The following is a 21,137-nucleotide window of genomic DNA, read 5'->3' as shown; positions in this document are numbered from 1 at the left end:
CCCATCTTTTAAATGCAAAAACCACCATTAAAAGTCACTTTTAGGGGGAAAAAACAGCCTCTGTCCACTTCGTTAACAAACTGATAGTCAAATGGACAAAAGTGTGATTAAAGCATATGCGGGACCCCAGCGAGCTCCAGACTATGTGCATTGTGTCGGGGACCCTGGTGAATGATAAGACCCATCATTTAAATGCAAAAACCACCATTAAAAGTCACTTTTAGGGGGAAAAAACAGCCTTTGTCCACTTCGTTAACAAACTGATAGGCAAATGGACAAAAGTGAGATTAAAGCATATGCGGGACCCCAGCGAGCTCCAGCCTATGTGCATTGTGTCGGGGACCCTGGTGAATGATAAGACCCATCATTTAAATGCAAAAACCACCATTAAAAGTCACTTTTAGGGGGGAAAAACAGCCTCTGTCCACTTCGTTAACAAACTGATAGGCAAATGGACAAAAGTGTGATTAAAGCATATGCAGGACCCCAGCGAGCTCCAGACTATGTGCATTGTGTCGGGGACCCTCGTGAATGATAAGACCCATCATTTAAATGCAAAAACCACCATTAAAAGTCACTTTTCGGGGGAAAAACAGCCTCTGTCCACTTCGTTAACAAACTGATAGGCAAATGGACAAAAGGTGGAATACGGCCCAGCCGCTGCTCCACTGCTCCAGGCTGTGTGCATTGTGTCGGGGACCCTTGTGAATGATAAGACCCCTCATTTAAACGCAAGGGCCACCATTTAAAGTCACTTTTAGGGGGAAAACGCAGCCTCTGTCCATTTGGTTAACAAACTGATAGGCAAATGGACAAAAGTGTGGTTAAAGCATATGCAGGACCCCAGCGAGCTCCAGACTATGTGCATTGTGTCGGGGACCCTGGTGAATGATAAGACCCATCATTTAAATGCAAAAACCACCATTAAAAGTCACTTTTAGGGGGAAAACGCAGGCTCTGTCCATTTTGTTAACAAACTGATAGGCAAATGGACAAAAGGGGGAACACCACAGGGCGCATCACCACATTTTACAAGCCAGGGATGGTGCATGGATTCTGGGTAAACATTGATTAAGTGTTTTTAAATGTGTGGAACAGTGTTTTGTCACTTTCAAAACTCTCCTGTCATTGACCGGAGAAATTGGGTCGATGTTGTATTCAATCTGGCCATTAATATTCCAGTGAGACGAAGTACATACATTGACCGGAGTGATCCCATGTTAATTTTGTCCAAAAACCGGAGCATTCCCTGACCCAACTGGTCTCCGGAGGAATATAAGGAGAGTTGACAGGGGACTCTGCCCAGTGCTTATGGACCGAATGAGGGGTGTGTTAGAGGGGAAGGCTCTGGCTGTTTCTGCAGCCTCTGCTTCTCCCTTCTCTCCCCACCCCGATACCAGCGCGTGCCTGCTGTAAAAGGCAGGTGCACGGGCTCTCACTGCCACTAACTCTGAGCCTGGCTCCCGAGCAGCACGTTCTCCCCGGCAGTCCACCAGTGGATGAAAAACACCCACCTCTCCGCCTCTTCCGAGGGACGAGGAAACCGCGCGGGGGGGTCTGCTGGAGGCTCCTGCCGGGTGCTCTGTACTGCGTTTCACCGGGACCTGGCTCGAAAAACTCGGAACCCTGACTCCAGTGCGGTGTGGCGGCCTCGACCTGGCCGTCCACCGTGCGCCTCCGGGTACCTGAATCCCCTGCCTCCTCCGGGGGCAGTTGCGAGGGGTTCAATGCCTCCTCCCCCCGCTGCGGCGAAGGCCGGAGCGGGATGGAGCGCCCGGAGGTACTGTTATCCCCACGTTTTCGTACCCAAAACTGTCTTGTGAGCTCGTGGCAGAACCATGAAACAAAAAATAATCAATGTATCGGACCCATCACCAGCCCCGCGTTGGTGCGGAGGTGGGACCATTTTAACCAGGTGGTAACCCAAGTCCTCCCCTTGGTCCGTGTTCCCTGCATTGAAGCATCGGACCAATGGTTGCAATCACCGGTTAGCTAACGTATATAAATGGAGAAACAGAAAACCATTTAAATACAATTCATTGTGTGTGTTTTAGGAAGGATGTTGTCCGAATGCCCGGTGTGCAGATCCCTGCTATCTGGCTTTGAATAAGCACCTTAAGCACAAACATGCAGTGCGGAACCTGGAGGAAAGAGCCATCATTCTTAAAATGGCCAGTGGCAGAATAAATGTTCGGACCAAACCATGTCCCATCACAGGGTGTTCGTATGCTGGGAAGAGACTACACCGTCATGTAACTCGTGACCACCCTGAGTTCTCCCGAGATGAGGCACATCAGGTCATGGCAAGGCTGAAGCATAGTGTGGCCATGCAGTTGCTCCATGACCTCCGAGAGACTAATCCCATCATTGGAATGGCTACATCATTGGATATAGACAATGAGGAGGAATACCTGGTGCACCCTCCACCCTTCTCCCCACATACCGAGTGTGATGAAGAGGACTGCAGGCAGGTGAGGCTGGAAAATGTGGCATTGAGGGCTCAGAAGGATGCCCTCATTGATGAGGTGAAGACCCTGCGCTCCAGGCTGAAACAGGGTCTAAAACCCAGGAAGCAGAGTGCCACTGCTGCTCTGCTTGAGGAAGACGAAGAATGTATATGATTTAAGGGCCTAGCAATCTCAAGTATCCCTGGCATGAACACAGTAGCCTCCGTCAGCAATACGCGTCTCAAGACCCTGGTGAAGACTGTGATGCGGTCCCCAGAAGCCTCCGGAAGCAAGACCCCGGTGAAGACTGTCATGCGGTCCGTAGAAGCCTCCGGTAGTGAGACCCCTCTCAAGTCTGTGATGCGGTCCCCAGAAGCCTCCGGTAGTGAGACCCAGGTGAAGACTGTCATGCGGTCCGTAGAAGCCTCCGGTAGTGAGACCCCTCTCAAGTCTGTGATGCGGTCCCCAGAAGCCTCCGGTAGTGAGACCCAGGTGAAGACTGTCATGCGGTCCATAGAAGCTTCCGCTAGTGAGACCCCTCTCAAGTCTGTGATGCGGTCCCCAGAAGCCTCCGGAAGCAAGACCCCGGTGAAGACTGTCATGCGGTCCGTAGAAGCCTCCGGTAGTGAGACCCCTCTCAAGTCTGTGATGCGGTCCCCAGAAGCCTCCGGAAGCAAGACCCCGGTGAAGACTGTCATGCGGTCCGTAGAAGCCTCCAGTAGTGAGACCCCTCTCAAGTCTGTGATGCGGTCCCCAGAAGCCTCCGGAAGCAAGACCCCGGTGAAGACTGTCATGCGGTCCGGAGAAGCCTCCGGTAGTGAGACCCCTCTCAAGTCTATGATGCGGTCCCCAGAAGCCTCCGGTAGTGAGACCCCGGTGAAGACTGTCATGCGGTCCGCAGAAGCCTCCGGTAGTGAGACCCCTGTATGCCAGAAGACCCGTGCGTCTGTCTCCAATAAGCTGAAAGCTAAGCTAATCTGGCTAAGGACTGGCCCTCTCCCCGAAATCACTGGTCCACTGAGAAGGGACGGGGGAATACCATGCATGAAATCACGTTGCCTAAAAGCATGGAGACGTACATTCAGACATACAGAGGTCATTGTGAGGGTGTCGCACCGACAGTAAAACGGAAAGAGAATTGTATGTCCAATGTCAGCCGGATAAAGAACTTCCTAGTATTCATGGCCCATGGTGTTAACCGGCTGTCAGACTGGCTGTTTCTAAAAGACACAAAGAGGGTCCGTGGCTGGAGCGAGTATATTTCAAAGTCGGGCCGGGCAGTCACAACATCGCTCTTGTTTCTGAAGACTGTGAACCATTTCCTGAGGTACTTGTCTGCGTCAAAGCTCCGGGGGTGCAGGCTCACCCAGTCTGATATGACCCACATCATCAGAGAGGTGACAGCCAACATGAACAATTTGAAAAAGTCTGTCACTGTCCACCAGTTTAAGGTGAAGAGGAACAAGCTGGATCGTCTGCCGAGCCAGGCGGAGCTTCTCGCCGCCATGACGGCCGCTGAGAAGCATATTCTGTGCATTTCCAGGAGAGGTTACATGTTAAATTATATCGTGCAAAATGACAGGCTACAACTCTCTTCCAGACGTTTAAAAACACATTCCCCGAGCATTTAAACATTATTTCTGGCTTGTAAAGTGCGGTGATGAGCCCTGGAGGTATCAGACTATTTAAAGGGTTACCAGGAGCATGAGAATATCCTCCACAGGGGTGGGGGGGGGGTGGTGCTGCCTTGAATATGGCAGAATATGGATGCCGTAGTGCGGACGGTAAAGCACCGCAAAATCCACCCCCTTTAGGGTTACCAGGGGCATGAGGTTCTGTAGGGTGTGATCATCTGGGGTTTAGTCCGTGGGGGAGTGCTTAAGTCCGGGGGCCCGGGGACTCACGGTGCACGAGGTTATGGAAGTGCCACTGTTGAGGGAGGTCCTTAGTCCGTCCTTTGGGGCTCTGTGAGGGGCTACAGAGAGGTGGTTTTCCCGGTCCCTCTCCTGGAGGTATGAAATAACCTGAGCTCCATGTGAGGGAGAGAGGCTGGAGGTCATTAGGCCGTCCTTTGGGGCTCTGTGAGGTGCCAAAGAGAGGTGCTTTTCCCGGTCCCTCTCCTGGAGGTGTGAAAAAACCTGTTTGCCCGTATTAGGAAGCCGAGCTGGAGCTACTTCGGGGGTGTGTGAGCAGCCACAGAGAGGTGCTTTTCCCGGTCTATTTCATGGAAGTCTGACATGAGCAGAGTGTGCATGCTTTGAAACTAATACACCCATGCTTAACATGCTATTTTAGGGTATAAATCTTATCTTATCACCATGAATGTACCTGTATTTAAAAAAAGCGTACAGCACCGGGTATTCCCAGGCGGTTTCCCATCCAAGTACTGACCCGGCCCGACCCTGCATTACGATGGGTCTCTGAAACAATCAGACTTTTACCACACTGTTAGCAGGCTTTAATCAGATTTGTAGCACTCTTTTCCCCGCAGAAACTAGTTTAAATCACCGTGGTCACCATGGTGGGGATTTAGGAATGTACCTGTGTGTGGTGCGGAGCTTCCCTGCACTTTAAATCCATTGATTTGCCCTGTTTTTGTTGTATATTTTACTGTTAATGCACTGTGCTCCCTGGGATGATGCGCCCTCCTGTGGGGATACATGAGAACTGCACTCAAATCACTTTCTGCTTTTTAAACAGTTTAAAATAGTTTTTTCCACATTGAAAAACCGCTTTCTGCCCTGGAAATCATTTTTAATCATTATTACCGTTATGGAGGGGCTGAAGGAACACTTTTCCCGCCTTGCAAACATGTATTCCTGGGTAAAATAATCCATTTGTTCCGCCTGCTTTCCGTCAGCACCTGCGGGTGTCGGATTAAAACAGTTTAATGCACTTTTAACACTCACGTAAACAGGATTCCTGCTCCTGGACCTGCATGTGTGTGTGCGCGTGAGCCTGGGGCCCTGAGAGCAGCGACTCTGCCGTTTTCACCTGCTTGTCCATTTGGCTATTCAAATGTTAACGAAACGGACATATTTCCGTCCATTTGGCTATCAGAATGTTAACGAAATGGACAGACTTCCGTGCGCATCAGCGGCTGTCGGATTAAAACAGTTTAATGCGCTTTTAACACTCACTTAGCCAGGATTCCTGCTCCTTTCCTGGGTTACAAAGTGAGGTGACGCAGCCTGACCTCTGGGTGGGCTCTGTGGGGGGGGTTATCGCAGCCTGCTCCTCTCTGCCTGCTGCTGCTGCTGCGCTCTGCCTGCCGCTGCGCTCTGCCTCTATCCACACAACTTTCCCCCACCTCTCAGAGACTTATTGCTGGGTAAAAAAGCCATGTGCACCGCCCTGGTTCTCTGCAAGTGTGTGTGCCTGTGAGTCTGAGGCCCTGACCGCAGCGACTTGGCTGTTTTTACCTGCTTGTCCATTTGGCTATCAGAATGTTAACGAAACGGACGGATTTCCGTCCATTTGGCTATCAGATTGTTAACGAAATGGACAGATCCAACGTTTTCCCCCTAAAAATGATTGTTAATCGTTATTTTTGCATTTAAATGATTGATGCTATCATTAATATGGTTCCTTAACACAATGCACATAGTCTGGAGCTCACTGGGGTCCTGCATATGCTTTAATCAGGCTTGTCCATTTGGCCATTCAAATGTTAACGAAACGGACGGATTTCCGTCCATTTGGCTATCCGAATGTTAACGAAATGGACAGACTTCCGTGCGCATCAGCGGCTGTCGGATTAAAACTGTTTATTGCGCTTTTACCACTCACGCAGCCAGGATTCCTGCTCCTTTCCTGGGTTACAAAGTGAGGTGACGCAGCCTGTCCTCTGGGGCAGCCTGCTCCTCTCTGGCTACTGTCCACATGGAAGCATTCTTCCAGGTAGTGTCTGAGAGTCATTTCAAATGGTTTCAAACTGCTCTGGGTGTGCGCCATCCGTGGAGTCTCCCCGCCTCTCAGAGACTTATTGCTGGGTAAAAAAAGCCATGTGCTCCGCCCCCTGGATCTCTGCATGTGTGTGTGCCTGTGAGTCTCTGGCTACTGTCCACATGCCCGCGTTATGAGGCACTATTTTCGGATACATTTTCTCATTTTCACCACTTTTCCCTGGGTAAAATTAGGTCTGTCACTTTGGCTAACCGCACCACTGTCGGTCGTCTCCCGAGAGTGGACATCCATTGCCCCTAAATAGGGTTAGGGTTTAGTCTATTTGTCATTGTTCAAATGATAATAAACATTAGCATAAAGCATATTTGTCCACTCATATGTTGATAAGAGTATTACAAACTTGAAAAATATTCCTCTAAGGTACATTTAGAACAGATCAAAAATGTGCGATTAATTTGCGATAATCGCGATTAACTATGGACAATCATGCGATTAATCGCGATTAAATGTTTTAATCGACTGACAGCCCTAATTCAAATATATAAATTATATATAATAAATAAACAAATAAATTAAATTGTAACAAATGTATCAAATCACACACAACCAAAACAATACATTAAATAGACTCAGGCTGGAAAACAGAGCTCTCTCTCTCTCATATATATTTATAAATATATATATTTATTTATATATACAGTTGCAAGATGAACCCTTTGGAACTACCTAGATTTCTGCATAAATTGGTCATAAAATGTGTTCTGATCTTCATCTAAGTCACAACAATAGACAAACACTGCTTAAGCTAAAACCACACAAATTATATGCGTTTATGTTTTTATTGAACACACCATGTAAACATTCACAGTGCAGGGTGGAAAAAGTATGTGATCCCTTGGATTTAATAACTGGTTGACCCTCCTTTGGCAGCAATAACCTCAACCAAACGTTTCCTATAGTTGCATATCAGACCTGCACAATGGTCAGGAGGAATTTTGGACCATTCCTCTTTACAAAACTGTTTCAGTTCAGCAATATTCTTGGGATGTCTGGTGTGAATCGCTCTCTTGAGGTCATGCCACAGCATCTCAATTGGGTTGAGGTCAGGACTCTGACTGGGCCACTCCAGAAGGCGTATTTTCTTCTGTTGAAGCCATTCTGTTGTTGATTTACTTCTGTGCTTTGGGTCGTTGTCCTGTTGCATCACCAATCTTCTGTTGAGCTTCAATTGGTGGACAGATGGCCTTAAGTTCTCCAACAAAATGTCTTGATAAACTTGAGAATTCATTTTTTCGTCGATGATGGCAATCTGTCCAGGCCCTGAGGCAGCAAAGCAGCCCCAAACCATGATGCTCCCTCCACCATACTTCACAGTTGAGATGAGGTTTTGATGTTGGTGTGCTGTGCCTTTTTTTCTCCACACTTAGCGTTGTGTGTTCCTTCCAAATAACCCAACTTTGGTTTCATCTGTCCACAGAATATTTTGCCAGTAGTGCTTTGGAACATCCAGGTGCTCTTTTGCAAACTTCAAACGTGCAGCAATGTTTTTTCTGGACAGCAGTGGCTTCCTCCATTTTATGACCAACTTATGCAGAAATCCAGGTGTTACGTTCCCTTCTGAGCTAGGGGAATCCGAGGGAAATAACACGACCAGAGTGGAATTGGTATAATTATAAGTGGTTTATTTTAAATAACAGCGGTAAACAAAATGGCAGGCAAGCAGCCTGAAACAAACAAATTGCCACAAACACCGGTTTACATAACAAACAAAGAGGCCACAAGGGCGCAAGTTTAAATAGGCAACCAAACTAAGGGAGGACTCTAAAAAGTGAGCCTATTTACACACCTGAAATCACTGAACACTTAACGAAAGGAGGCTGCAAGAAAACACAGCTAAATAGGGTAACTGAACACACCACTCTAAACACATAAATCAACACGACACTAAGCACTTACGAGTTAACCCCTGTTAACAGAATGTATCACAATCAATAAGACCACACAAGTTAAACACAGAACGACAAGCAAATGGCGAGAGGCGTCTGTTCCTCAACAGAGCCTCCAGAGTGTCAGTTGTCCCCAGCCTTTGTACTCCTCCCCAGCAGGTGTGCGCCGGCTGTGCACTTCGATTGGATGACGTCTCATCCAATCACCTCTTCGGACGCAGCGAGGGCGGGACCAGGAGATGACAGCCAATGACGTCGGGGCAACCCCACAGCTCATCTACATATCACACACATGCACACAGCTGCAAACAATCCCAGACAGATTAACGAGCAGACAGAAACAGCAGCCGTAACAATTCCAAAGGGTTCACATACTTTTTCTTGCAACTTAATATATATACAAATAAATAAATAAATATGAGCACACAAAACCTCAACAGGCCATATTCTGAAGATACCACTGAGCATGTTTCAGAGTTTACTCCAAACATTTCTACAGTGTCTTAATCTGTCCTAATTATGGGATTATTACATTTTTGTAAAAGTAGTATGAGGACTGACTGGCCTTACAGCAGGTCCTATTTCACTGAATCTTTTATCATTATTTATCTCTCTGGAGTCACATGGTACTCCCCCACAGTAACTAATTATGAACATTAAAAGACTGAAACTGGGTTACAGCTCTCTTGAAAAGTGACAAACACACAAATGTCACTGAAGTGTCTTCTCGTGGGGTTGCAATATTTCACTAAACTAATTTACTTAAAATAACCCTTTATTTCTTTCAGATTTAACATGAACACTCCTTACACCCACTAACTTGCATTATGCATTAGTATGCATGCGTCATACTTAGCAGGTTGCTCTGCAAAACCATGTGCTCACTTAAATGTGGATTGTCACTAAAAACAAACTGCATTGAGTTGAGACCAGTTTATTGGTTGGTGTTGGCCTTCAGTCTGTTCAATGAGTTCCTGGAGAGGATGGTCCAGTTCTGTTTCACCCAGGGGCGGATCTACGGGGGTCAGGGGGGGGAAGCTGCCCTCCCCCACTGTAGAGCCTTGCCCCCCCAGCTGCCCCCCTAACTTTTGTTTCCCTAAAACTGTACTAAAACAAACCTACACTATTTCCACAAGCAACGAAACAAGCATTACATTAGTTAAAAGTGAATCATTCTAAATATCATTTTAGGCCCGTTAAAAACGCAGCTACGACCCTGCATTAAACTGCGGAATGGCGTTCACACAGACCGCGGCTCACAGAGCTGCAGAGAGGGAACGAGCTGTCCCAGCACCTACTGTATGCATCAGCTTCCCCTGGGAGCATTTCCCCTTCCACTAGTTTTGTTTTTACTTAGGACGAGAGCTTGAAACTAAATATTAATAAAACGCTGCCGTTTGAATCGATAGCATTTAACAGACATGCGCTGTTTGGAGCGTTACGTTACAAAATGATACGCAGACAGTGCTTGCTGGGAGATTGATCACTTTGCTAAACTATGCGGTACTATTAAATCCACGTAAACTACACATCACAGCAAGATCAATGAAACCAGGATACATCCTTTACCGTCAAACTGGATCTGAACACAGCTGCCTGTGTGCGTTGTGATATGCTACTTATTAGCTACATGGCCCTAACGTGTAAAGTTATACAAGCATGTACCAGTGCTTTTCACAAGTAGAATCTTGCAGGCCAGAGTAGCTGGAGGGATTCAACAACAACAAAAAGACATACCTGAGAAGTGATCAGGACGAACAGAAAGAGGAAAAGGAAAAGAGAGTTCACTGAAGAGACCAGGAAGGTCAGAGCAGGAGGAAGAGGAGGAGGAGATGAAGACATTAGTGAAGAAGAAGAAATGTATGTGAGGAAGATGAAGTGTCAGAGAGAGGGCCAGAGTCAGGGATCAGGAGGCAGAGGAAACTCCAGCTTGACCACATGGTATGTTCTTATTCTCTGTACATATTCCATCACAGTAGCACAATCTAGCAGCTCTTAGTATTGACAAATATTGATTGAAATGTGTTGCTGCACAGGTCACCTTTAGCTCTCTGAAGAGATGGGTGATGCCATTTGTGTACTTAATTATAACTAAATACTTTTACTGTAGGCCTACTTACGGCCCGTCTACACTACCAGGCATCGAAAAATGTTTTCAACGCTTCGCCCATTCACTTGAATGGGGTGACGTAGAAGATTTTTAATCTTCGCCGAACTGCATTGTGGGGAGCATGGCATGGCTTTGCAAGCATCACGAGCATCTATCGGCATCAAAAGTTGAACAATGTTGAACTTTTGAGGCTCGATGCTTGGCATCAGCCAATCACATCCCGTTTATGCAAATCCCGCCAGTGCAAGTGCTAGCCAATCAAACCACGTGCAAGCTGGGAGAGCCAGACCGCAATTCATTTCCTCATATTCCAAACGAGATATTACGGTAACAAATCACCCGGTTGTTTACGACCAGAACTATTTACCGGGATACAAACCGGAGGAACCAGGCATGAAGGGAGGTGGCAGAGACAGTGGGTGAAACTGGTAGGTTGTTCGCCTGTTTGGAGAGTTTATAACCAGTTTACTTAGTTTTAACATTGCTATTGCTTTGTATGTCGGGGGCGGGAGATTCATGTGATTGGTTGTTGGTCGCGTTGCTCGCAAAAAAATCGCCAAGCTTCAGACACGCCCAGCTTCAATATTTTTTGATGCCTGTAGTAAGCACAATTCTGAGTATTCTCTGAATCGGGTGCCTTTTGGGTCTTTACATCTTTGAAAAATGAAACCAAAATGTTTGATCATAACTGTCCATTTTGTAGTGGACTACTTACATGTTCCCACCTCAGGCACAAAATATAAATAATTACCAGGAATTTCTTTGAAAAAATGTAACAGGGTTGAAGTTTTTGACAAAAAGTAACCATGAGACCATGTTTAGCTAAGATATGCCACCACATGGAAGTCAAAGACATTAGAAAATTGTAACATTTTGCAAAAATATTGTTTATTTTGTAATAAACAATTATTTACTATTATTAATTCATATAACAGAGTTGAAATGTTGAGTTTGTCAATCTTAATCTGAAAATACAAAAACTGAAATATAGGTAAGAGAAGAAATTGACACTTGCCTTTCTTTGCCATCTTTCCTTCAAAAGACTTCTGTGATGTTATTCTCTCAATGGAGATCATACATGGACTGATCCATTATTTTAATAGGAGGGTAAATGGTATGGCGTGACGGGGTTGAAACAAACTGAGGGACGTGTGTCAATATTGCAATTTCATAGATAATTCAAGTAACTTTTCAGAATTTCTTTTTGATCATTTAAAGTTGACAAGCATATGATTATATTAGCAACATTTTGGGATAATTGGCCATTTTGATTTGTTTAATATTAAATTAATATGTAATAATGCTTAGTGAGGATATGCAAATATATCTGTCTAATACTAAGACAACCAATTTTTTAAAAACAATATATATTTAGTTTTACATTGTAATGCAAAACAACCTGTGTCACGGTTTGTGAAACAAGCAGGACCCAAATGCAGATATAAACTGAAACTTCCTTTATTTCAAGGCTATGATATATATAGACAATGACAAAACAGAACACTCACCGCAGAACTAGTCAGGAAACAAGACGAACCGACCAAGACAGACAGACAACCCAGAACTTAAATACACACAAGACTCAATCACACAACAAGACACAGGTGAGGAGGGAGGAGAAAACACAGGGGCCCAGGTGAACATAATCAGACAATTAGACACACCAGGAAAACTAATGACAAGAGGAAAACACAGGGAAAAGGACCAGACAATAACCCAAAGGAAAACATGACATGGAAAACAGCAAAAACACCCAAACCTACAAAACTATAAACGTGACCTAACATGAGAATCGTAACATAACCCCCCCCTCAAGGGACGGATTCCAGACGTCCCAAAAAAACAAAATCCCAGCAGGGTGGGTGGAGGGGGTCTGGAGGACGGGTCTCGGGCGGACGGCCCGGGGGCAAGGCAGAGTTCAAAAAGGGGAATTCGGGCGGACGGCCCGGGGGCAAGGCAGAGTCCATGGAGGGAATCTCGGGCGGACGGCCAGGGGGCAAGGCAGAGTCCGAGGAGTGGTGAAGACCAGACAGCTCCGGAGGCCGGTCAGGAGCCGGTGTCGGCAAGATCCCCCATGGAAGAGGACACAGGACCGGCAGGACCCCCGGCAGGAGAGCAGTCGGCGGGACCTCCAACGTGGCAAGACATGGAGTTGGCAGGACCCCCAGCGGAAGAGTAGTCGGCGGGACCTCCAACGTGGCAAGACATGGAGTTGGCAGGACCCCCGGCAGAAGAGCAGTCTGCGGGACCTCCAACGGCTCAGGCCATGGGGTTGGCAGGACCCCCAGCAGAAGAGTAGTCTGCGGGACCTCCAACGGGACCAGACATGGAGTTGGCAGGACCCCCGGCAGAAGGGCAGTCTGCGGGACCTCCAACGGGACAGGACATGGAGTTAGCAGGACCCCCGGCAGAAGAGCAGTCTGCGGGACCTCCAACGGCTCAGGACATGGGGTTGCCAGGACCCCCGGCAGAAGAGTATTCTGCGGGCTCCCCAACGCGACATGACATGGAGTTGGCAGGACCCCCCGCAGAAGAGCAGTCTGCGGGACCTCCAACGGCTCAGGACATGGGGTTGGCAGAACCCCCGGCAGAAGAGTAGTCTGCGGGACCTCCAACGGGACAAGACATGGAGTTGGCAGGACCCCCGGCAGAAAGGCAGTCTGCTGGACCTCCAACGACACTTGAGTGGGTTGGTTCGCCAACAGAACACGGGGAGCTGGCTTCGGACGGACAGCCATCAGGACATGGGGAGCTGGCGTCGGACGGACAGCCAACCGGAGACGAGGTGCTGGAGTCGGCCGGTACGCCGACAGGACTCGAGGAGCTGGCGTCGGCCGATGAGGAGCAGGAGTCGGGACCATGGTTACTGGAGCCGGCACTGAAGCCGGGAACATGGCTGTAAGGTCCGGTTCTGGACCCGGAAACATGGCTGTAAGGTCCGGTTCTGGAGCCGGAAACATGGCTGTGTGGGCCGGCACTGGACCCGGAAACATGGCTGTAAGGTCCGGTTCTGGAGCCGGCAACATGGCTGTAAGGTCCGGTTCTAGAGCCGGAAACATGGCGGTAAGGTCCGGTTCTGGAGCCGGAACCATGGCTCTTGGGGCTTGAGCTGCTAGCTTGGCCTTGCTACTCCTCCTCTTAGCAGCCGCCTGAATACTCCGTGGACCTCCATAAGCCAGACGAGTTCCAGAATATGACTCCTGGACAGGAGCAGGAACTGGGGCAGAAGCATGGGTTGACTGCAGACGGAACCGACCGAGGCGTATGGTGCCAGGTTGGGAATTGGGAGGCCGGGAGCTAGCAAGCCTGGGGCTAGCAGGCCGGGAATCACACACAGGGAGGATCTTTGAAATCCAGCCAGGTAAGAACTTCACCATACCTGGTTTCTCTCTAGCCATCTGGCGCGCCTCCGACAACACAGCCTCCCGCTGCTGAACTCCGGGTGCTCTCTTCCATCTATCCGAGCAGTTAGCCAAAAAAAAGGAAAAATGTAATAATTCCGACTCTAACGGATCTGCTGGGCCCATTTCTTGGTCGGTTCGTACTGTCACGGTTTGTGAAACAAGCAGGACCCAAATGCAGATAAAAACTGAAACTTCCTTTATTTCAAGGCTATGATATATATAGACAATGACAAAAAAGAACACTCACCGCAGAACTAGTCAGGGAACAAGACGAACCGACCAAGACAGACAGACAACCCAGAACTTAAATACACACAAGACTCAATCACACAACAAGACACAGGTGAGGAGGGAGGAGAAAACACAGGGGCCCAGGTGAACATAATCAGACAATTAGACACACTAGGGAAACTAATGACAAGAGGAAAACACAGGGAAAAGGACCAGACAATAACCCAAAGGAAAACATGACATGGAAAACAGCAAAAACACCCAAACCTACAAAACTATAAACGTGACCTAACATGAGAATCGTGACAACCTGTTCCATTAATTCATTGCTTTAAAATACATTTTGTAGTTTCCTTTCATTTAAAATTATTGAAGTAAGCTTGGAGGACTCAAAGGGCACCCGATTGTTTGTCTGAACACCTTGTTTCTCTTGTGCATTAAGAACACTTGTGTTAGGGCATGAATTAACAATAAATAGGTTGTATACAGTATAAAATACCACGTACTGTCTGCCCGCCCATGCCACCCTGGCATGACCTCTTGCCCCCCCTTTCCCACCCCATATAAAATGTTCTAGAACCGCCACTGGTTTCACCACCAGATTACATTTCCCCTCGGCCTCCTGCTGGCTCTCAACATCTTCCCAATCCGTCTGGTTGACATCAAAAATGATCCTCCTGATATGGCGGTTGGTCCACATCAAAGTTTGATTGATAGTTTTAACCGCAAACTTTAAGAGTTTTGAAAACACCCCTAGGCACCAAAAATGATGTTATCTAAATTGTAATAATTTGCCTCATTATAGCTTAAGAAGTCATTCACATAAACAGCAACCTTTCTTTGACTTAAACAATTATAAAAAGTGATTCTGAGGTACTACATAGATGACTCTCCACAGACAAATGTAAAAGAGATTCATCCAAACTCCTAATTATTTGTCTGTCCTTTTGTTTTCAGGCGCCTGGAGTGGATCAGGAGGTGGGAGGATAAAATACACCGTCAAAGGGATCCTGCTTGAAATGGGGCAATGTGGATTGCGGTGTTCCCGTTCCTTGTGAACCGCGGAAAAAGAGCAACCACGAGTACGCAGGAACCATTAGTAGAAGGAGGAGGCCGTGTGGGAGCGGCAGCTTTGGTGTGTGTAGAAAAGCTGGTATGGGTGGAGGGGCAATCGCGATGGCGAATGGGAACGAGAGCAGTGAAGGGCCTGCTGGGCCAATAGCAGTGGTGGCTACCGCAGGAGGCATGGTAGCAGAAAGCCCCTCCTCGGCTGTATCTACCTATATTAAACTGGTGCTCCTCGGGCTGATCATCTGCATCAGCCTGTTGGGCAACCTGGTGGTGTCTCTGCTCGTCCTGCGGGACCGGGCCCTGCACAAAGCACCTTACTACTTCCTGCTGGACCTGTGCCTGGCAGACACCATTCGCTCTGCCATCTGCTTCCCCTTTGTGCTGGTGTCTATAAAGAACGGCTCGGCCTGGACCTACAGCGTGCTGAGCTGCAAGGTGGTGGCCTTCATGGCGGTGCTCTTCTGCTTCCATGCCGCATTCATGCTGTTCTGCATCAGTGTAACACGCTACATGGCCATTGCACACCACCGCTTTTACTCGAAACGCATGACATTCTGGACTTGTGTGGCAGTGGTGTGCATGGTGTGGACACTGTCCCTGGCAATGGCGTTCCCACCAGTTTTTGATGTGGGCACATACAAATTTATTCGCGAGGAGGACCAGTGCATCTTTGAGCATCGCTACTTTAAGGCTAACGATACACTAGGTTTCATGCTAATGCTGGCTGTGCTCATTCTAGCCACACATGTTGTCTACATGAAGTTGCTCCTCTTTGAATATAAGCACCGCAAGATGAAGCCGGTCCAGATGGTGCCGGCCATCAGTCAGAACTGGACCTTCCATGGGCCGGGGGCTACTGGCCAAGCCGCAGCCAACTGGATTGCAGGCTTTGGGAGGGGGCCGATGCCGCCGACCCTGCTGGGTATCCGACAGAACTTGCACAACCAGAACCGGCGCCTGCTGGGCATGGATGAATTCAAAGTGGAGAAGCAACTTGGCAGGATGTTCTATGTGATCACCCTGCTGTTCCTGGTGCTCTGGTCTCCATACATAGTAGCTTGCTATTGGCGGGTGTTTGTGAAGGCCTGTACAATACCACACCGGTACCTCTCCACCACAGTGTGGATGAGTTTCGCCCAAGCCGGGGTCAACCCTATTGTCTGTTTCTTCCTCAACAAAGACTTGAAGAAAGGGCTCCTTTCCCACCTACCAGCCTGCTGCAGGACTAAACCTCATTTGCCACGAGAGCCTTATTGTGTCATGTGATCAGAGAGGATGATCTAAACAGAGAGGAAACACAGGGAAGCCAACAGTGTTTAGTGTTTGCTTGAACTGTTTCCGCATTTCAATACAATATAAGCTATTTTTAAGCAGTGGTTGCAAACTAGTAAGTGTGATGATAACACTGGAATGGTTAGCATGTATTTCATTCGTCCAACCCTTTTTTTCTCTCAAAACCACCTCATAAATGGAGTCAGACTTTGACTTTTGATAATAAGAAACACAGTACTTTAATAATAAAACATGCAAGTGATAATGCAGTCATTATGGAAACCAAGTCAGACAAACACCCAACAAATTACACAAGCTGCTTCAAAAAGAATAGCAAATTAGAAACATCTAGGGTTGATTCAAAGGATAGGAAGATTCCTACAGGGGACAAAGATAATAAAGAATAAATGTTTGTACCTCAATTAAAATGTCACTTACGTGCTTGATTAGTAAGCAAATCCTTTTGTGACAGTGAAGAGGAGCAGTTCATATCAGCAACATTATGTCACATTCTGGCCAGAAAATTGAAAAATAAAATAATTTAAAAGTAGGGGGATCACTGCATTCCTTGAGTCCGCAGAGGCAGCCTCACGGAGTCAGAGGGCGGAGAGATGGGTTAAACTGATCTCACGATTGTAATTAATTATTAATACTTCCATTAAAGCTCTTTACTGAACAGGAAACTGAGGCAAACACATGAGTGACAGGAACACCAGCTCTAAGGCCAGGATGATGTGTTTACTTCCTTACTGATTAAGACAGAAGTTATCCATGCTATGACTTATCAAGGTGTCACTAATTGAATTAACAAACACAAACTAAGGTGACTGACAAATCTTCCTTCTGATACACATTATTATTATTTAGATCTGTGCATGACTATGAGTCAAGAGAGAGGAAGTGATCATCTGCAAACATTAACAGCAGCTTGTTAAAGTGTTAGCACCGCGCCCAGCTGCATAAAAGGCTTCTCTTGGCCCAGAGCAGATTTTTGTTATAAACAACACAGTACCTTTGGTGTCCGGTAGACAGGGCCATGCTGAGAGTGCTGGTGTCCAGCAGCAGTCCCTCGGCTTTGGTGTCTTAATACGCCTAGTTTATCAGAACAGCTTGTTTCTGAAGCATGGGATTCACCTGTGAATGTATGTAAATGTCTGTATTGTGGACCATTGAATTGAAATTCATTTTTAATTCATAATATTTCATAATAACTTTGTGTTCATGTACATGGCAAAGCTTTTTTTCTTGTTTGTCTCTGTCACTTCTCCTCTGAAGGAGTGCTTAAGCGGTTATTCGCCACTCAGTACTAATATCAGAAGAGTGCGGCCATGTCTTCATTACCATGCTGGTCCTGCAACATGAAAACATTTGTATTTACGTATGTTGATAGAATGTGTGTAGACCGTTTTCTAAGCCCATCAAATTAACATGTGAAGTTCCAAAACACTGAACGAAATGCAAAAGATTCAGGAACAATTATTATTGTTATTATTATCAGCCAGAGAAAAAGGAGCTGCACTGGGAGGAGGAGAGATGACAGACAGCAGGAATACACTGACAGGTGAGCCTGATTTCTTTATGATACCCCTTGAGGACACATCCTTTACACCTGTCACACCTGAGAACAGCTCAATGAAGTCCTGAGCTGTAGCTATGCTCTGGTCCCTGCATAGCTCTCATCATGTTCTGTTTAAAATACAGTCGATATCAGAGACAGGAGCTCTAGGCAACAGCAAGAAAGGGGTGGTAGTCTAGCCAATATTAATCTTTTGGCATTACAGCAAGCTCTATCACACACATTGGTTTTGCTGCTTCACCCATTCAGAGCAGCCAACAATGGGTGCTGCACATTCAGCTAGGACTGATTATGGGAAGGCACTCAATCCAAATTCTGAATGCTATAAATGTCATATACTTACCTTTTAGAATCAACATTATGAAATGAAGTCTGAATTTATAGTTACTTTATACAAATTAAATAAAATTCCAAACAATAGAAACTTTGATTCCACACGTGAGGACAGAGATCCACGGACCTGAGGTAAAAAACCACTAGAAAGAACGCAGGTCATGAACCAAAATGTGGTACTTTGGTAACACTAAAAACCACACCGCTCACAGCCAACATACAGCACAACATGTTTTATTAGCTCATAAGACTACAAGATGCATCTGAATCAACATCCGCCTGGTTTTGTTTGATGGCACAGTGGGGCCAAAGTCTCATTAAGCATACATCTTCATCACTTCACACAGAACTGAAGTTAGAGGGTGCAGTAGAAGAGACATCTGCTTTATTTGAGTACAAATCTAAAAATGGATAAATGTGCTTTTTTCCTGTTTCTTTCTGAAATGAACTGTAAGATGGGTAGAAATGGAAGGGGAATACAGGGCACAGAGAATGACCTTTTTTAGTGAATGTCTGAAAGCATGACATTGTCCTCAAGATTGAGGGAATATTGTATTAGGGCTTTGTGGAGCCCCTTGTTCTCTGCCGTGGCATATCTTACAGCCCCAACAACAGCATGCTGCAGAGAAACGCTTATCTTCCTTTTATCTTTTCTGAATTATGGCCTTACTCTGTTAAAAAAATGTCACACCAATGGAACAAAGAGTAGACAAACGTGTCTCCTCTGTCTGCACTACAATCAGGAGGGGGCAGAACACTGTACACCAAAGACATCAGGAGACTCGTTGCTCTCCCCATCAGACCTGGCCCGTCAGGGACCAGGACCATGACGGCGCGGGGGGGGAGACTGATGATCTGAGTGACCCCTACTCCGGATTTCTGTGGGATTTTGTTGAATGAAGTAAAAACATTGAGTCTGTCTATTTTCCTTTCTGAGACTAAGCTTTTTGAGTTGCCTCAGGCAGATTCTCTTTTGTAAATGTACAGTGACCTCTGTATTGTTAGTGTGTATTATAATGACAGCTAATCAACTCTGAAATGCAACAGAACAGTTCCTGATCACCAGATGTGTACTGTGTGTGTGTTTGTGTGTTTCTATTGGCAGGACTGATTGTGTGTGTAAGATGATGGTTACATGAATGGAAGAAGAACTAAGAGGGAACACTGACCAGATACATTTTGCATTTCAATGACATCATTCCTGCTAAAGCTTCTTTAGTATTCTTCATGTGGGCCTTCTCCAAGGGATCAGCTTTTGTTTTAAAAGCAATGAAGTTGACTTTAAGTTCCTTATGTCATAAATCAATTATTAACTTAATATCATTTTTTATATATATTTAGAGATAATGAAGAAAAAAAAGCTTGACATAAATCACATAAATGTGATTGCATACACTGGTCTATTTATGAATGTTTCATTGAAGAGTGAATTAAAAGAAAGCGTCTTAAACCACCAATAATATTGATCAACCAAGAACTGTACAAACCCCTGGCAGTTTGTCTATGACATCAAATCAGCACTAACAAAGTGTTCTTGAACCTTCAGAAGGTTCTGCTTGGTCACCTCCATCAGTACTGCTAATGGTGAGATGTGCTAACACAGTGACCTCCAGAGGTGGGAGAAGTACTCAGATCTTGTACCTGAGTAAAAGTAGATGTACCAGAGTGTAGGAATACTCTGTTACAAGGAAAAGTCCTGCATTCAAAATCTTACTCAAGTAAAAGCACAAAGGTATTAGCATCAAAAGTACTTATTCTGCAGATTGGTCCATTTCAGAATAATAGATATGATATGTTTTATAATGATTGATCATGAAAGTGTTCTCAAAGCTGGTAAAGGTGCAGCTAGTTTGAATGACTTTGTATACTGCAGGGTAGCTTGTGAATTTACTCCAGGTGGAACTACAGTCTGATTTAACACTTGATTATATTTCACATCATTCATCCACATCTGTGAAGTAACTAAAGGTATTAAATACATGTAGTGGAGTAGAAGTACACCATGTACCTCTGAACTGTAGTGGAGTAGAAGTACACAGTAGCATAACATGAAAATAGTAAAGTACAAGTATCTCAAAATTGTACTTAAGAACAGTACTTGACTGAATGTACTTAGTTACATCCCACCTCTGGTGACCTCACAGTCCCATGACTGGCAGCTTGGAAACTGACAGTTTTTTGGCAGGCGGACATAAGACTGACAGGTTGAACACAGCCTGGCTGTTTCCTCCATCATGACTGGGAACACCTGCATCAGTCTGACCTCCAGATAAAGTAGTTTGGATAAACTGTTGGATTGTTCCCAACCTGTGTGATCATCTGACAGCTTTGTGTTATTGTCACACTTTGGTCTGTTGTTCCATTTAAAACAGAATTTCGTGTGAATGCTGTCATGAATGTGGATGTGCCTGGGCCACAGCAGTCAGTGAGTCAGATTCACATTGGAAGTCAGTGTTTGGTTGTTCTGCTGTGTAACTGTTTGAACCCGCACAGCAACAGAAACACACCAACAGGAATCACAGCTGCTTTATACAGCGTTTCTGTGGGGAAAACTCCAAATGTTCCCCTGTCTTAGAAAGGGTGCCAGTTCATGAATTATTTGGAAAAAGTTTAATTTAAACCTTAGGGTATACCATTAAATGTCAAAGGTTAAAAGAAAAATGTTATCTCAGTGAAACTGGAAGGCAAACACCTGACATAAAGCAAAAGGTTTGAAGGATGTACGAGGGGTTTCCTTTTTTTTTTTTTTTTTTTATATATAAATGGTTGAGCTATAACGCATGTCTCTGGATATTGATGACTTTGTAAAAATAATAAATTTCCTTTGAAATGATCATGTCA

At 45.9% G+C, this 21,137-nt stretch overlaps 1 protein-coding gene across 2 annotated transcripts in view; it reads left to right on the top strand.

Moving 5' to 3' along the window:
* Positions 1-21,080, top strand: part of LOC307037902 (putative G-protein coupled receptor 173) — a 56,340-nt gene extending 35,260 nt beyond the window's left edge. The window contains exons 1-2 of one of the 2 annotated variants that reach the window (XM_079679110.1): positions 9,646-10,240; positions 15,002-21,080. In XM_079679110.1, the coding sequence (XP_079535236.1) occupies positions 15,200-16,381 (1,182 nt within the window). In that variant the 5' untranslated portion in view covers positions 9,646-10,240; positions 15,002-15,199 and the 3' untranslated portion in view covers positions 16,382-21,080. Of the gene's footprint in view, positions 1-9,645; positions 10,241-15,001 lie in introns of those variants that run through there. The other variant, XM_079679109.1, reaches the window with a different exon arrangement.
* The last annotated feature ends 57 nt before the right edge of the window (positions 21,081-21,137 follow it).

The sequence above is a fragment of the Notothenia rossii genome (assembly GCF_949606895.1).
Source record: "Notothenia rossii genome assembly, chromosome: 4".
Lineage (NCBI taxonomy): Eukaryota > Metazoa > Chordata > Actinopteri > Perciformes > Nototheniidae > Notothenia > Notothenia rossii.
This window is presented reverse-complemented; position numbering and strand designations above follow the sequence as displayed.